We start from the raw sequence: 15,756 nt of genomic DNA on the forward strand, positions 1-15,756 counted from the left end.
AGTGTTTATCAAGTTTGGTATAAACAAAGGAGCACTGAATCATGTCTCTACCATCCTCCCAGGATAGTTGCCAAAAAAACCCCAACTTGGAGTGTGATAAGTGCCACAAGCAATCCACTGTTGGTTATTTAGGCCCGTGCGGGTTGGACTGATGGAAGTTATAAACCAAAACATTTGGAGAGTCCAAAGCTCCTGGCCTTACAAATAAATTAGTGCTGTGTGTACTGTACCAATATTTTACTAGAAAAAGATGTGAAAACATGCATGCAAAACTGAAATATTCTGTTAAGCTTTGATCTAAGGAGTCATAATCAACTATATTAACACACTGACATTTTATAAGTGTTTTATCTGTTTGTTTTGCTTTGGACTTTTGCCACTCAAAAACTTGCTTTCCAGTATTTTGATGTATTAATTCAAGCAGAAATGGGGTATTCTGCTTGTAGTATAACCTATGTAGTGTGTCAACAGCACAGGAGAATATTTATTGATTGATTTGTTGGACTATGACTTGAGAGACCAGGGTTCAAATCTCCCCATAGCCATTAAAACTTACTGGATGACTTTAGGCAAATCACACTCCCAGCCTCAGAGGAAGGCAAAGGTAAACCCCCTCTGAACAAATCTTGCTGAGTAAACCCCGTGATAAGTTCAGTTTAGGGTTGTCATAAGTTGGAAACAATCTGAAGGCACACCACAACATTGGAATTATATCTCTTCTTTCTCCCAAGGTGGGATTCATAGTGGCCTACAATCATTTCTAAAAGATTAAGCCAAAACATTAGTTAAAAAAAGAAATAATATTATTTTTAAAACATGATTAAAACAGTTAGAACATTATTTTCAGTAAAAGATTTTTTTTAAAAAGCACACCATTTCACACATGCACCTTTCTACTCCATAATTAAAATTCAAAGGCCTGCCTGATTACCAATGTCTTCAGCTGCTGGCAGTAAGAGGGCAGGGAGGGTGCAAAACAGATCTCCTTTGGAAGGGAGTTCCTGAGAGTAGCTACTAAGGAAGCTGTTTCTCAAGTCCTTACCAAATGTGCCTGCAAAGATGGTGGGACTGAGATAAATCCCTTCTCTGTAGATCTTAAAACTTGAGCTGTCTTGTATGAGGAGATGCCTTTGAATTCAGCCCAGAAATGGACCAGTGGTCAATGAAGCCCTGTTTCAACAGGGGAGTCACATGATTCCTTTAACCAGATCTGGTCAGCAGCCTGGCTACAGCACTTTGGAATTACTGAAGATTCCGGTCAGTTTTTAAAGGTATCCCCACGTAGAACGCATTAAAGTAGTCCACTTGGGATGTAATCAAGACATGTGCCACTGTAGTCAGATCCGACTTAAGGAATGGCATAGCTGGTGCACTAGTTGTAATTGTGTAAATGCATATACCAAAGCAACCAAACCTGTCTCTGTCCCATAGCCAGGTCTGAAGTGAGATTGCAATAGATCTAGAATCTGATAATCCATTTCATCTAGGAACTCCTGGAACTAGGAGGCCACCACACAGTCTAGAATCTAGCTTCAAAAAGGGATACTTCATAGCTGATAGCTAAGAAGCACATTTTTTTTTTAGTGATGGAAACCTGGCTTGCTGTAAGGCATTCACTACTCCCTTTATCCAATTTGCTAGTCTTCCTTAGGCTGCTTTAACAGCCAGGAAGAAGATGAAGTCTATTATACACTTGATGGCTTTCACATCTCCAAGGATCCTGTCCACATTCTCAGGTTACACAAACAAACATATCCAATAACACAGCCCAAGCAGGGGCCCAGGTTACATCCACTGGACCTGTATCAACTACAGCATTCAAGTCAAAGTGGAGCCAAGTGATTTTATCCAGTAAAAGGTGGCTAGTGTTAGCGGCCTTACAGCTATGGAATTACATTCCTCTTCAGGATGAAACAAGATGAGTGTCTTCTGTCTAGGTAATATTTGACCACTGGGGATTAAATTAATAGCATAATAGCTATTCAAATGCCAGTTCCTGACTGATCTTGAAAGATAAGCAGGGTCAACCCTGGTTAGTAATTGGATGGGAGACCAACAAATACCAAGTGCTGTAGGCTATATTTCAGAGGAAGGAACTGACAAAACCTCTGAGTATTCTTTGCCTTTAAAAAAAACTTATGAAATTCACAGAGCTGCCAGAAATCAACAGGTGACTTCAACACACACACACACACACGGTTTTAGGACAGAAATGTGTGTTTTAACATGCATGGCAAGGGCCTTCCTAAAGGCATCATGTTGCATAGCGAGCTCCTTTTCTTATAGTTCTGTAAACTGGCACAGATGTGCTGCATAGCACATTAGGGGACAAAATCTGCTGCTGCTATGTCCTCTCTATGACCTGATACAGGAACCTCAATCTTCATTACAGAAACGCTCCTGACATTTACAGCAGCAATGTCTGCCTGCTGGATAACAGAGGTAATATAACCTGTTCTTTTCGACATTTCTGTTCCTCCAGATGCAGCTTCTTAAGCCTAGTGGTGTGCCTGTGATGTGTCCCTTGATCTAGACAAGTCTGGTTCTTGAAACAGACTTTGCTAACCTTATTGAAGCTTATGTAAATCTGTACATGTAGTCTTTATCCATGCAACTGTTTACACTTCCTTGAAATTAATTCCTTTTCTGAGTTTTAAAGAAGCATAATCACCTCCATTATGTCACAGTCCTTCAACTGAGGAACAAATCCACTTCTTTGGTGATGCAATTATAAGGTTTGAATTACTTTTATAGTTGCAAGGGTATAACCTCACTGGTGGAGGATGAAGAGGTAATGGTTCATGTACCAGTTCCTGCTCTGTTGCAGGTTTCGAGACAACAGTGAGGAGGCTGAGAGAAGAATGTTTTGTACCACAGGCCAGTACTTGGGTATTTTAAAGGTAACTAAAAAAACCCTCCACTCCCTTTGCCTTGCCTGCTCACCTGGCCAGATTCAAAGGCACCCATGAGCTGGTCAGGTGAGCAAGCAGGCTGCCCCTCTTCCTGGAAGGGAAGGGAGGGTTGCAATGCTCTGCAATGGGGGCATCCTCCCCCCTTTTCCAGAGGCACCCTGGCTGGTGGTGGTGGTTGCGTCAGGACAGATAACAGAGGACCGCTCCATTGGGTGTTTGCCTCCCTTTGGTCTTTCATCCAGTATGTGCCACACCCTCTACACGCCCCTAATGATGCCCCTAGCTGAAGAGGCCCTCATTGAAAGAGGACGGGGCCATGGTATGCATAGATGTCCATTAAATCATGGTGAATTTTAACATTAAGACCTTCTTTGTTGTTTGTTGTTGTGTGCCTTCAAGTCATTTCTGACTTACGGCAACTCTAAGGCAAAACTATCATGGGTCTTCTTGGCAAGGTTCATTCAGAGGGGGGTTGCCATTGCCATCCTCTGAGGCTGAGAGTGTGTGACTTGCCCAGGGTCAACCAGTGGCTTTCCATGGCCGGGCTGGGAATCAAACCCTGGTCTCCAGAGTCCTGGTCCAGTGCTCAGACCACAACATGCTGGCTTATAGTATACTTTAAATGGTCTAGGAAGCTAGTTTTGGGATGAAAGAGTGTGAGGTAGGATCTGGAGGTCTCTCCTTGAAACTTAGAATTGCCACTGTGTGGAAGACTGGGATCGAACAGTCTTAATATCAAATCCTCACTCAGCTTCGGAGTGGCAGCCTCAGCTGGCATGAATTCTTGGCTTGAGGTAAGACATGAAGACTTTATTAATCTCAAAGGCTTTCCATGGGGTTTTGCAGCTGCTGTTTTATAGCTTGCTTTCCCAATCTTCTGTAATTTAGATCATTCTTTTTCATTACAGCTTTTAAAGGGTTATGCTTTATTACTCTATATGAACAGTTGTGTATATGTGCCATATAAACAAAAGAGATGCGGAATACATGTTGCTAAGGGGGTGACCTTGGGTCTGTCACACTCTTTCAGTTTTACTGTGAGGATAAGGTGATGGCGAAGATCTAGGCGCATTGTTATGGGCTCCTTGGTCCAAAACACACTACAGAAATAATCCAGTCTGAGGCCGCTTTAACTGCCCTGGTTCAATGCTAGGGAATTCTAGGAACTGTAGTTTTGGGACACAGGTTGTGTGTGTGTGTGTGGGGGAGGGGTGTTGCTTTTGCACTATTCATTTTGAATCATTCGGTATATCACATGGTGATAATGGCCCTGAAAAGGTTCTTACATTGAGATAAAATACTTTGCAGTGAACTCATATATATGTCTACTCACAATTAAGCCCCATTGAGTTCAGTGGGATTTACTTCTAGGCAAATAGGTATAGCATTGCAGCATTAGCTAGGGAAGCTGCTATTAAGTTAAAGCATTGGAATTGGGTGGAATTTAATATTTAGCTCTGGAATCATGCTTTTATCCACATAAATCCATAACATAATTTATAGTCAATGCTAGATAAATCTGCCCAAATGGCAAAAGCACAGTTGTCACTTCGACGTGCAGCAAATGGCAAATACCTTCTGTTCCACACGCACTGGGCCAACAGCAACTGTATTAAAATGCAACACTGACACTGTGTTGATACTGTATATTTTGCTTTTTAAGAGCAGTAGCACAAATCCACTTAACCTGCTGGTATCATGTGTACACAAAAAACTGGAAGAGGGAGTTAATATGCATGTATTTTAAAGCTGTGGTATTTTTAAAAAGCAAACAGAACTTTTGCAGACTAAAATGCAAGGTCTTTGTGTGGTTATATTTTAAGCCAGTGTCCAGAACCCGTGTTCAGTGGACGATGTGTAATTTTCAGTTGACACTTTTCAACATCAGATGGACCAGGAAGGGCTTAGCCTCCTGAATAAAATGTATGACCCAGAAATAAGAAACAAATGCTCTGGTAAATCCAACATAGGTTTAAATGGCTCCTACTGTGTAACATTACAGTTTGGGCCTGGTCTTAGAGCAAATCCACAGAAATTTGTAGGATTTTAGGTAGTCATTACTACTGTCATTTTGATTCAGGTTTAAACCCCAAATTAGTCTCTCCTAAAGCTGGCCTGTTCAAATGAAACAAGTCTCATTCGTTTCCATGAGCCTACTCTAGGTAAGACTAACTTCGGCCAGAGAGAGCAGGAGACTCATTGAAATAAAGATGATGTTAAGAAAAACTGCCTCAAATCCTCTTGATTTGCACTCTTGATTTGTCATCTGTCCAGCACCAGATGAACTGCATCCAAAGGTATTAAAACAACTGGCAAATGTAATCTCAGAGCCACTGGCAATAACCTTTGCGAATTCCTGGAGAACAGGCGCAGCCCCAACAGACGGGAAGAGGGCACACGTTGTCCCCATCCAAACCCTTACCTCCCCGTCAGCCTGACATCAATACCAGGAAAGGTTCTAGAGCAGATCATTAAACGGACGGTCTGTAAGCATTTAGAAAGGAATGCCATAATCACTCAAGGTCAATATGGGTTTCTCAAAAAGAAGTCAGCCCAGACTAATTTGAACTTTAATTGGCTAATGTCCTTCATTTTGAGCTTGACTAAGAAGCATGTCACACTCTCTCAGCCTCACTCTCACTCTCTCAGCCTGAGACGGTGGCAGTGGCAAACCCCCTGGAAGGCAAAGGCCTTGGGGTTGCCATAAATCGGGAATGACTTGAAGGCACACAACAACCAATATAATATACTTATTATATATTATATTATCTACATATTCACACACACATATACTTATATATTATATTATACACACACACACACACATATACTGTACATTTTATATACACACATGCATACTGTGTATATATGCACACACATTGTATATGTTCACACATATATACTGCACACACATATATATACACACACACATATACATATATACTGTATATATATGCACACATATACACATACTGTATACAAGTACACACATACTCTCTATACACATGTTCACACACACTGTATTTATACACACACACACAAATGCTGTATGTACACACACTCATATTTGCAGACACACACATGCTGTATATATATATATATATGCACACACACATACTGTATACACACATATACACTATATAAACACATGCATATATAATGTGTGTGTATGTCTATATATATATAACTATAGACACAGACACATATATACTGTATACACCCAGACGCCCTCCTTTTGTGTTGGGCTGAGAAAGAGGGGAGAAGGGAGACCCCCTCCTCCCAGCCGGGCTCCCCTTTGGCCAGGGCCCATCCCTCCCTCCCTCCCTCCCCTTCCCCGGGGGCTCCTGCTGAAGGGGAGCCCCAGCCAGAGGAGGCGGAGGAAGGGCCTTTCTGAGGGGGAAAGAAAGGCAACTAAGGAGGGGCCGAGGAGGAACTCCCAGCCAGCCGGGCCATCTCCGCCGCCTTCCTTGGGCCAAGAGGAGGAGGAGGGGGCTCCTGGGGCTGAGGGTCCGCGCAGAGTCCGGCGGAGGTGCCCTGGCTCGGCTGCTCCGCTGGCGGGGCTCCCTGGGGTTTGGCTACTCAGTCAGACCCTCCTTCCCTCCCTCTCTTCCCCATTCCCTCTCTTCCTCCCCATAGACTCTTTCCTAGAGAGAAGTCTCTTCCCCTTCTTCCTCCTCCTCCTCCTTTTCTCTTTCCCATTCCCTCTCTTCCTACAGAGAGGTCTCTTGCTCCCCCCACTACTACTACTACTTCTCCTCCTCCTCCTCCTCTTCCCCGCTCCCTCTCTTTCTCTCCCTCCCCACAGGCTCTTTCCTAGAAGAAAGTCTCTCATTCTCCCTTTCTCTCTCTTCTCTCCATCTCTCTCCTCACAGGCGCTGCTTAGGAAGAAAAAAAGTCTTTCCCTCCCCCCCATTCCCTTCCTCCTCCTTTTCCCTCTTTCCCATTCCCCTTTTCTCCCAGAGGCTCTTTACCACAAAGAAGGCTCTCCTTCCTAATAGAGAAGTCTCTTTCTCTCCCCCACACTCCTCCTCTTCTTTCCCATTCCCTTTCTCTCTCTTTTTCTCCCTCCTCCTCTCTGTCCTCGAGAAAAGTATCTTTCTCTCCCCCTTCCCCCTCTTCTCCTCCTTTTTTCTCTTTCCCATTCCCTCTTTCTCCCCTCAGAGGCTCTTTCCTAGAAAGAGGTCCCTTTCTCTCCTCAGCCCTTTACCTCTTCTTCCTCCTCCACCTCCTCCTCTTTCCCATTCCCTCTCTCCTCAGAAGCTCTTTCCTAAAGAGAAGTCTCTTTCTCCCCCCACCCTTTCCCTCTTATACTTCTTTTCCTCCTCCGCCTCTTTCCCATTCCCTCTTTTTCCTTCCACCACTCTCCTCACCTAGAGGGAAGCCTCTCTTTTCTCTCTACCCTTCCTCCTCCTCGTCCTCTTTCCCATTCCCTCTCTCCCACCTCACAGACTCTGTCCTGGAGAGGTCTCTTTCCCTCCTCCTCCTCCTCCTCCTCCTCTTCCCCATCCCCTCTTTCTCTCATCACAGGCTTCAGTCCTAGAGAGAGAAGTCTCTTCCCCATCCACCCTTTCCCTCTCCTACTCCTCCTTTTTCTCTTTCCCATTCCTTCTCTCTCTTTCCTCAGAGGCTCTGTCCTAGAAGGAAGAGGTCCCTTTCTCTCCTCCACCCTTTCCCTCTCTTCCTCCTCCTTTTCCCCATTCCCTCTCTTTCTCTCCCCAGTCCTTCTTCTTTCTCCTCCTCCTCTTTCTCTTTTCCATTCCCTCTCTCTGTCTCCTCACAGGCTCCTTGCTAGAGGTCTCTTTCTCTCCCCACCCTTCTTCCCCTCCATTGTCTCTCTCTCTCTCTCTCTCTTTCTTCTCTCTCTGTGCCCACAATGGCTCCTTGAGAGAGGAAAAGTCCAGCCCTGGGCCACCGCCCTCCTCCCCTCCTTCCCCAGACAGGCCTCGGGGGCTCCTCCGTCCTGGGCCCCCTCTGCCCTTCTTCTCCTTCTCCTTCTCCCTCGGGGCTTGGGGCTGCTGCCATGTGCGACCTCCAGCCGCCGCCCGCCGAGAAGAAGCTCAGCAAAATGAAGAAGTTGCGCCGAACTTTGTCGGAGAGTTTCGGACGCTTGGGTGAGTCCCAAGGAAGGAGGGAAGGGAGGGAGGAAGGAAGGAGGGAAGGAAGGGAGGGAGGAAGGAAGGAGGGAAGGGAGGAAGGAAGGAGGGAAGGTGGGAAGGAAGGAAGGGAGGAAGGAAGGAGGGAGGGAAGGAAGGGAAGAAGGGAGGGAAGAAGGGAGGAAGGAGGGAGGGAAGGAGGGAGGGAAGGAAGGAAGGAAGGAAGGAAGGAAGGAGGGAGGGAAGGAAGGGAAGAAGGGAGGAAGGAGGGAAAGGAGGGAGGGAGGGAGGGAAGAAGGGAGGAAGGAGGGAAGGGAGGGAGGAGGGGAGGGAGGAAGGAAGGAGGGGAGGAAGGAAGGAAGGAGAGAAACACGGAAGGAACAACTCCTCAGGCTGCATCCACGCTGGAACAATACCCCGCTTTGGCACCACTTTAACTCTTGTCTGGCTCAAGGCTATGGAATTCTGGGAGTTAAAGCGGTGCCATTCTGCAATGGTCCTCTATGGGCATGTATTCCCCAATGGTCCTCTATGGACAAGTATTCTCCAATGATTCCCTATGGACAAATATTAAATTATTCCCTATGAGCAAGTATTCCCCAATGATTCCCTATGTCTCTGGACATAGTCGTAGTAATAAGTAGTGCTTACTTATTAATTGTTCTTACTGTAGTAAAAGAGATCCTTCTTGTTGCCTCACCAAACTACATATCCCAGGGTACTGTAGGATGGAGTCATAGCAGTTAAAGTGGTGTCAAACTGCTTTAATTCCACAGTGTGGCTATAAAGAATCTTTTGTTGCAAAGCCCCACTCAACCCTGAAAGGCAATGGGGTCCAAAACACACTGTAGAAATAATACAGTTTGAGACCACTTTAACTGCCCTGGTTCAGTGCTAGAGAATCCTAGGAATTGTAGTTTACTGTGGCACCAGAGCTCCCTGACAGAGAAGGTTCAGTGTTTCACAATGTTCCCAGAATTCCCTAGCATTGAGTAACACAGGTAAAGCGGTCTCAAACTGGATTTTTTTCTGCAGTGTGTTTTGGACCAGGCTAAATGCCTCTCCAAATTAAAAAAAATAATCCTAGGATTCTTTAGAATAGAGCAATGACAGTTAAAGTGGTGTCAAACTGCTTTAATTCTGGAGTGTGGCTACCTCCTGGGTCTAAACCTGCATCCCACCGTCATAATTCTTGAGTCTTTTTTTTGTGTTCATGGAACATCTGGAGAAATAAAAAATGATGAAAGGAAAAGTTGCAGCTCCATCCAAAGCAATTTACCCAGAAGGTGATTCTGCTGACTTCAGTGCAAGTAGTTCCCAATTAATGTATCCTTAGTATTTTAATACGCGCATTAAAAAGTGTTTTATCTCCTTTTTACCCCTCCCCAAATAATTGAAACAGTACACTTGTCCACATAAAGAGGCTATATGAAGCCCACTTTTCCTCTCCTGCTTCTCAAAAGTGCATTGAAAATAAATGGATGCTAATGACTGAAAATACTGAATTGGGGCTGGGAAGGATTATTCATTAGAATGTACTTCAGTGCAGATGCAAAGTCCTTAAAATGATGGGTTTGAAAATGTTGTGTTCTGCCTCATAATAGGGAGGGCAATGAGTGGCATCTTGTGCGCTTGCCCTCTGAACCTCTTAATATCTTTTTATTATGATTGTTTAGAAAAATATATGTATATTTCAGGATTGACTGCAGTGGGTGGCATAGTTCATTTAGCTATCCAACCATGTGTGAAATGACCTGTTTGAATGTGTCTGGCATTTTGAGTCTAGAAAGAGAGCATAACAGCTGTTATTACTTGGGTTGGAATATGGCTTATATTAGATCGTGTATTTGTGTACCTTAACAGCCTGGTTACCCAAAATCTGTATCCCCCCCCCCCTTCCTGCATTCTGAGAAGAAAGAAACCAGAGTAATTGTACTCTGAAGAATAAGAAATGGAAAGGTACAGTTGTTGTTGTGTGCCTTCAAGTCTGTTTCTGACTTATGGCGACCCTAAGGCGAAATTTATCATTAGGTTTTCTTGGCATGTTTCTCCAGAAGGGTTTGCCATTGCTATCCTCTGAGGTTGAGAGAGTGTGATTTGCCCAAGGTCACCCAGTGGTTTTTATGACTGAGCTGTGATTCGAACCCTGTCTCCAGAGTCATAGGTCCAAAACACAGTGCAGGATGCAAGCTCCAGGAAAAGAGATTCCACCTCAACATTAGGAGATACTTCTTGACAGTAAGGGCTGTTTGACAGTGGAACACACTCCTTCCTCGGAGTGTAGTGGAGTCTCCTTCCTTGGAGGTCTTTAAGCAGAGGCTGGATGGCCATCTGTCGGGGATCCTTTGATTTGGATTTCCTGCATGGCAGAATGGGGTTGGACTGGATGGCCCTTGTGGCCTCTTCCAACTCTATGATTCTGTGAAATAATCCAGTTTGAGACCTCTTTAACTCCTTGGCTCAGTGCTAAGGAATCCTGGGAATTGTAGTTTATTGTGGCATCTGAGCTTTCTGGCAGTGAATGTCTCACAAAATGACAGTCCCTGGAATTCCCAAGCATTGAGCCAGGGAAGTTAAAGTGGCCTCAAACTGGATTATTCCATCAGTGTGTTTTGGACCATAGTCCTTGAATATAGTCATAGTATTTTTCTGTCATTAGGACTCTCATGTTCAGCAATTTAAAAACCGGGACAGGCAGAGTGAAATAGTGACTTTTTATAACTCCTTGTTGAACTGCGGCAGAGGTTTCCAAGTAGTTTAGTGATATGGAAAAACTACAGTATACTGAGTTGAATGAGAACTTGTTAGTTTGGCTAATATCTAGGTGCAGAGGTCTTCACTCCACACCACCCCTTTCCTTTTACATCTTATTAAATATATAATTAAATAAAAAGAAAATAATCATTTCTACTCACATCACTCCTGCAAAGACGTCCTGAATACAAAGTATTACAGTGTGTCATAACATAGATAAAAGATCAAAGGTAAGTCAGGCTTCAAGCACAGATAAGACCCTTTACAGACCTGTCTTGAACACTTCCTAGACTACATCTCAAAAGTATTTATTTTGTCTAAAGTTCGCTTTCACACAACACAGTTACAGCACTTTATCTCACTTTGCCTGCCAAGGAGGTATCTTTTGAAGGAATCCTGGGATTTGTAGTTTGGGGGGAGGGCACTAGACGAATTTGGCAGATAATTCAAAATTCCACAGGAATCTACAAATCCCAGGATTCTGTAGGTTGGAGCAGCAGCAGTTAAAATGGGACCAAATTGCTATCATTGTGTAACATGAAAGACACTTCAGCCCACACTGATCAGAAAAGAAAAGAAAAAACCCATAGGATTGCAAAGTATGTAAGCCTTCAATTTTGAGCATAATTAGGGAGCATGTTCCACTGTACAGAGTGAGAAATTTATTTCCAAATAAACATGGGATCCAGCTGCATACTGGAGTGGCCTTTGATGGTCCTCTTGATATTATTTGTACTGCATCTCCCACAGTTCCTCATGTCTATGCTAGTTGTGGCTTATAAGAGCTATGTTTCATATAAAAACTACGGTAAGCTCCATAAAAATCTGGAGGTCTACAGTATGTGCCCACATACCATTATAAATCCATCCTCTGGGCGGTTCCTAGTCATGTACTCAGCATGCTCTGCACAACTGAAAAATTGCTCACCTTTGTTGTTAAAAACTAATGTGATAATTAATAGCAATGATCCATTGTTGTGAGTTCAGTGTGCTACATGGGGCTGATAGTGAAGTGTTTGGAAATACTAGAATAAACGCAGTTGCATTTTATTTGCCATTATCTGGCTTAGAGAGTTTCTCATGTTCCAGAGTAAAAGAGAAGCATAACTTTTTAGATTTGTTGCAGCTACACTTTTAATAAGTTGGAATCAAAACACATTCACACAGGAAGGGTGTATCTTAGATTGAAGGAAGATACCTTACAATAGTTAGTTGCGGTATCAGTCTATCATCTTCTGCTGCATATTTGTCTACTCCTACCACCTGCATATTAAGAATATTTACTTGCTACTTACATCCATATTTCTGTTGTCACTAGCCAGTTGTGTGTGTGTGTGTTTTGTTTTTATTTTGTTTTTCGGCTCTATGCTGTTGTCTGCATTCTAATCCTAATTACTACTTCTTTAGCCCTAAAGTTTCTTTTTCCCATTAACTTGGTTGTGTTGGAAAATACTAAACTTTTTTAAAAAGTGCATGTTGATAGCAAAAACTATTTGTCAATCATATGAGCTTAGAGAAGTTAGTCTTTTGGATAGCAGCTCCCAGTATCCCCCAGTGAACAGTGGCCATGCTGACTGAGGAAGACTCTGGGAGGTCTGGTCCAAAAGAGTAACTTTTCCAAGATCTGAAAGAAGATCTGCCTGGAGGTCCTTTTTCCCCGATTTTTGTTTTGATTTGTTTTGTTTTGTTTTTCATTCAGATATGAATCCACTGTATTTCTTGCTCTAGTTGAGATACACCAAGGAGAGCTAGGTGTAGGAATAGGAAAAGGAAGATACAAACTGTAGGCTTAGGCTGTTGTACCCAGGCATGATTTGAGTATAAAATAAAAAGGCCTAAATTAGAACCCCAAACTATAATTTATGCATTTATATTATTTTTTATTAGCACATTTGTAGTTGAGAACCAGAAATTCCTGCTGATCTGTGGCATGTAAACCAGAAGTCTACACCAGAAGTCTACAAAGAAAATATGGTTAATTTTGGGAGGACTACGACTCCCAGAATTCTTCAGCCAGCATGACCAGACAAAGTGATTGCTAGCAGCCAAGCTTTTGAATTACATGTGGAGCCTGATTTTGTTGCATTTAATTGCCATCAGGTCATTCTGTCATCAACAGCCTAGTTCAGGGTCTTGCAAACTCAGGGCTGTGGCTTCCTTGATTGGGTCTATCCATCTGTAATGCAATCTTCTCTTTTCCTGCTGGTTATATAGCACCCACATTCTTGGTTTTAAATTTCCCTTTGATTTCTGGAATCTTGTGGAAAGAGGTCTCTTGTTCTTCCATTTTTGCTGTCATCTTCTATTTCTCTGTATTTATATTATAGCAGTACTTTGTCCCTGCACATAAGTCACTGAACTCTCCCTAGAAGCCAAGATGATTAAACTGAGACTGTCACATTTTGTACATATCATGAGAAGATATGACCCCTCAGAAAAAACTATAATGCTTGCGAAGAGAGAAGGCTGAGGTTAATTTACTTTCTGCCTGTTTCAGTCAAATCATTTAAGCAAGAGTGAGCAAAATGTGAGCTCCCCAGATAATGTTGGATTATAATCCATAGCCTTCATAGCTGGAGGTGAAGAATACTGGCGGCTGCACTTTACCCAACCGTATTTCAGGGTATGAGAAAATTAGAAACTAAAATATGCTGAGTTGAAGCTGTGACCATCACTTATTGCTGCAGTAATGCATTACATTCATTAATAATAAGAACTTGAGCTCAGTTGGATTACTCTTTGTACATCAGTGTTCTGTTTCACACAGTGGCTAGCCAAATGCCAGGAAGCTCAGAAGCAAGGCCTGACCAAAGGCAAATAGCCCTTTCAGGCTGTTTCCATTCACTAAATATTGGATTACTCTGTTAAGTGACACCTGAATTTTGTGAGAAAGGTGCCTATTTGCCTTTTGCCCACCATCCATAATTTTGTGTTCTGCATCATACTTCTTCCATCTTAATTTTTATGACTTTTATTTGTTATTCTTTTTAAACCACTTAGCTTTAAATATTTCAAGGTGGCATACAGGAATAATAAACATACAATATAAAACCATACATAAAATACAGATACAGTTTTTACATAATCCATAAAATACATAGGAGGCTGTACTAAACCAGAAAACTAGTAAAAACAGGCAAGGCTTCACCTTGTTTTGTCTGCTCTGGAAAGAACCAGTGAGAAGAGATTTGTACTAAACATTAGGAAGAACTTCCCAGTAGTAAGACCTTTAAGTAGTGGAATAGGTTACCTTGGAAGGCGATGTACTCATCAGTGGAGATTTTTAGATAGAGGAGAAGTAACCAATTTCCTTCCAATTCTGAATTGATTTTATATACTTATAAATATGTTTCTAGGCCCTCCTTCTATAGCTTTTAGGTCCTTTTCTGAAAACAGGATGTACTTATATTTTATATATGTATCTGAGAATAATTTCCCAAAGGTCTTGAAGGGGTCTTGATTCCTCATGGGAAAATGCTAAAAAGTAAGGAGTATCTCCTTGCACAGGGAAGTCTCGAATAGCAGGGGAAAGTTGTCTTCTTGATGTGCTAGTTTTATACATGCAAGGATGATGTGGATTCAGTTCCTGGTGTTTCCATGTTCAAATGTATTTTCTGAATGTTTGAAACAAGCATTTCTTTCATTTTCTTGTAAGCCTCATGTGAGCTTTAGTAGCAGTGTTCTTGATCCAGCCCAGTGCTAGTCAGGAGCATTCCACAGATTGGCTGGTATCAGTCACAGATTTCTTTCAAGTCTGTTGCCTGGATCCATCTACTATGCAAGATGGTATCACAATCTACTTTAATATTTGTCTGTGAAGAATTTGGAGCAACTCCTGTATTGTTTCCACTTTGCTTCCACCCAGTAATTTACAAGACCAAACCTACTTGGTTTCAGTAACTGAGTTGCATCATGTGCTTTGGACTGTGACAACTTTATAGGCTACTTGTACCCTGCGTAATGCAATTTGACACCACTTTACCTGCCATGGCTCCATTGTACAGAATCCTGGGATTATAGTTTTGTGAGGCACCAGCATTCTTTGGCAGATAAGGCTAAAGATCTTGTAAAGCTACAAAAACCAGGATTCCGTAGGATGAAGCTACAGCACTTAAAGTGGTGTCAAACATCTATTTCTACATTGTAGATGCACCCACAGTGAAATAGAAAATTTCCTTGGCATTTTCTGAGATAGTGATGGCGATTTTGTTTGTTATGGTAAACGAAACAAAATTTGAATGGTAGTACCAACGATGTTTAGAATCTGTTCCACAAAACTTCCCCCACTTTTTTTTTAAAGCAAGGTCAGTTTGCTAAGTCCCAGAATTTCACAAGAGCCTTGGATTGTCGCACTAAGCATAAATCTCAAGTATGGCCAAGATGGTTTCATAATTGTGCATTCTAATCCACCACCCAAACACATAAATCAGAAATGTTGGGAGGTACCTGAAGTAGCTGACAGACTGAGTCCAAAACTTTACTGTAGACTTTGCTCCATTTACATTACACAATACATTCACTTTGGGACTATGTGTTTCATTGTGTGATTTTGTGTAATATAATAAACTAACCACGAGTTTAAATACAGTATAGAGTTTGACAGAGATGCCTGCTGTCAACTGCAGTGAAAGAATACATGTGCAGAAATGGATATGAGGCATGTTAAAACTTGGTGCTTGAAGATTTTTTTTTTAAATCAACCAGTGATGAGGTAAAATGTCATGTCACAAGATGAATTGTTAGTTCATTTTTGTATTAGCATAACGGAGTGATAGCTTAATGGTGATGTTGCCCCTTCTGCGTAACTGCTGTAGAAAAATGACTCCTGGGTAGGCTTAGTAGAACTAAGGCAGAAGGACAGGCAGCTGTCTTTTCTATATGGACCTCAGTATTGAGTTAGACCTTCATCTGTAGCCTTATTCTGATTACTGGCACTTCCAGAAAATAGGAAATAACGACTAGAGGTAGGGGCTCTTGTATGGTGGCTCCATGACTCT

General features: G+C 42.5%; 1 protein-coding gene across 1 annotated transcript in view; it reads left to right on the forward strand.

Annotated features, from left to right (window-relative positions):
* The first annotated feature begins 7,784 nt into the window (after window positions 1-7,784).
* Window positions 7,785-15,756, forward strand: part of CDK14 (cyclin dependent kinase 14) — a 220,875-nt gene continuing 212,903 nt past the window's right edge. Inside the window, exon 1 of the mRNA XM_042472048.1 lies at window positions 7,785-8,023. Coding sequence (XP_042327982.1) covers window positions 7,933-8,023 — 91 coding nt within the window. The 5' untranslated portion in view covers window positions 7,785-7,932. The remainder of the gene's footprint in view (window positions 8,024-15,756) is intronic.

The sequence above is a fragment of the Sceloporus undulatus genome, chromosome 6 (assembly GCF_019175285.1).
Source record: "Sceloporus undulatus isolate JIND9_A2432 ecotype Alabama chromosome 6, SceUnd_v1.1, whole genome shotgun sequence".
Classification (NCBI taxonomy): Eukaryota; Metazoa; Chordata; class Lepidosauria; order Squamata; family Phrynosomatidae; genus Sceloporus; species Sceloporus undulatus.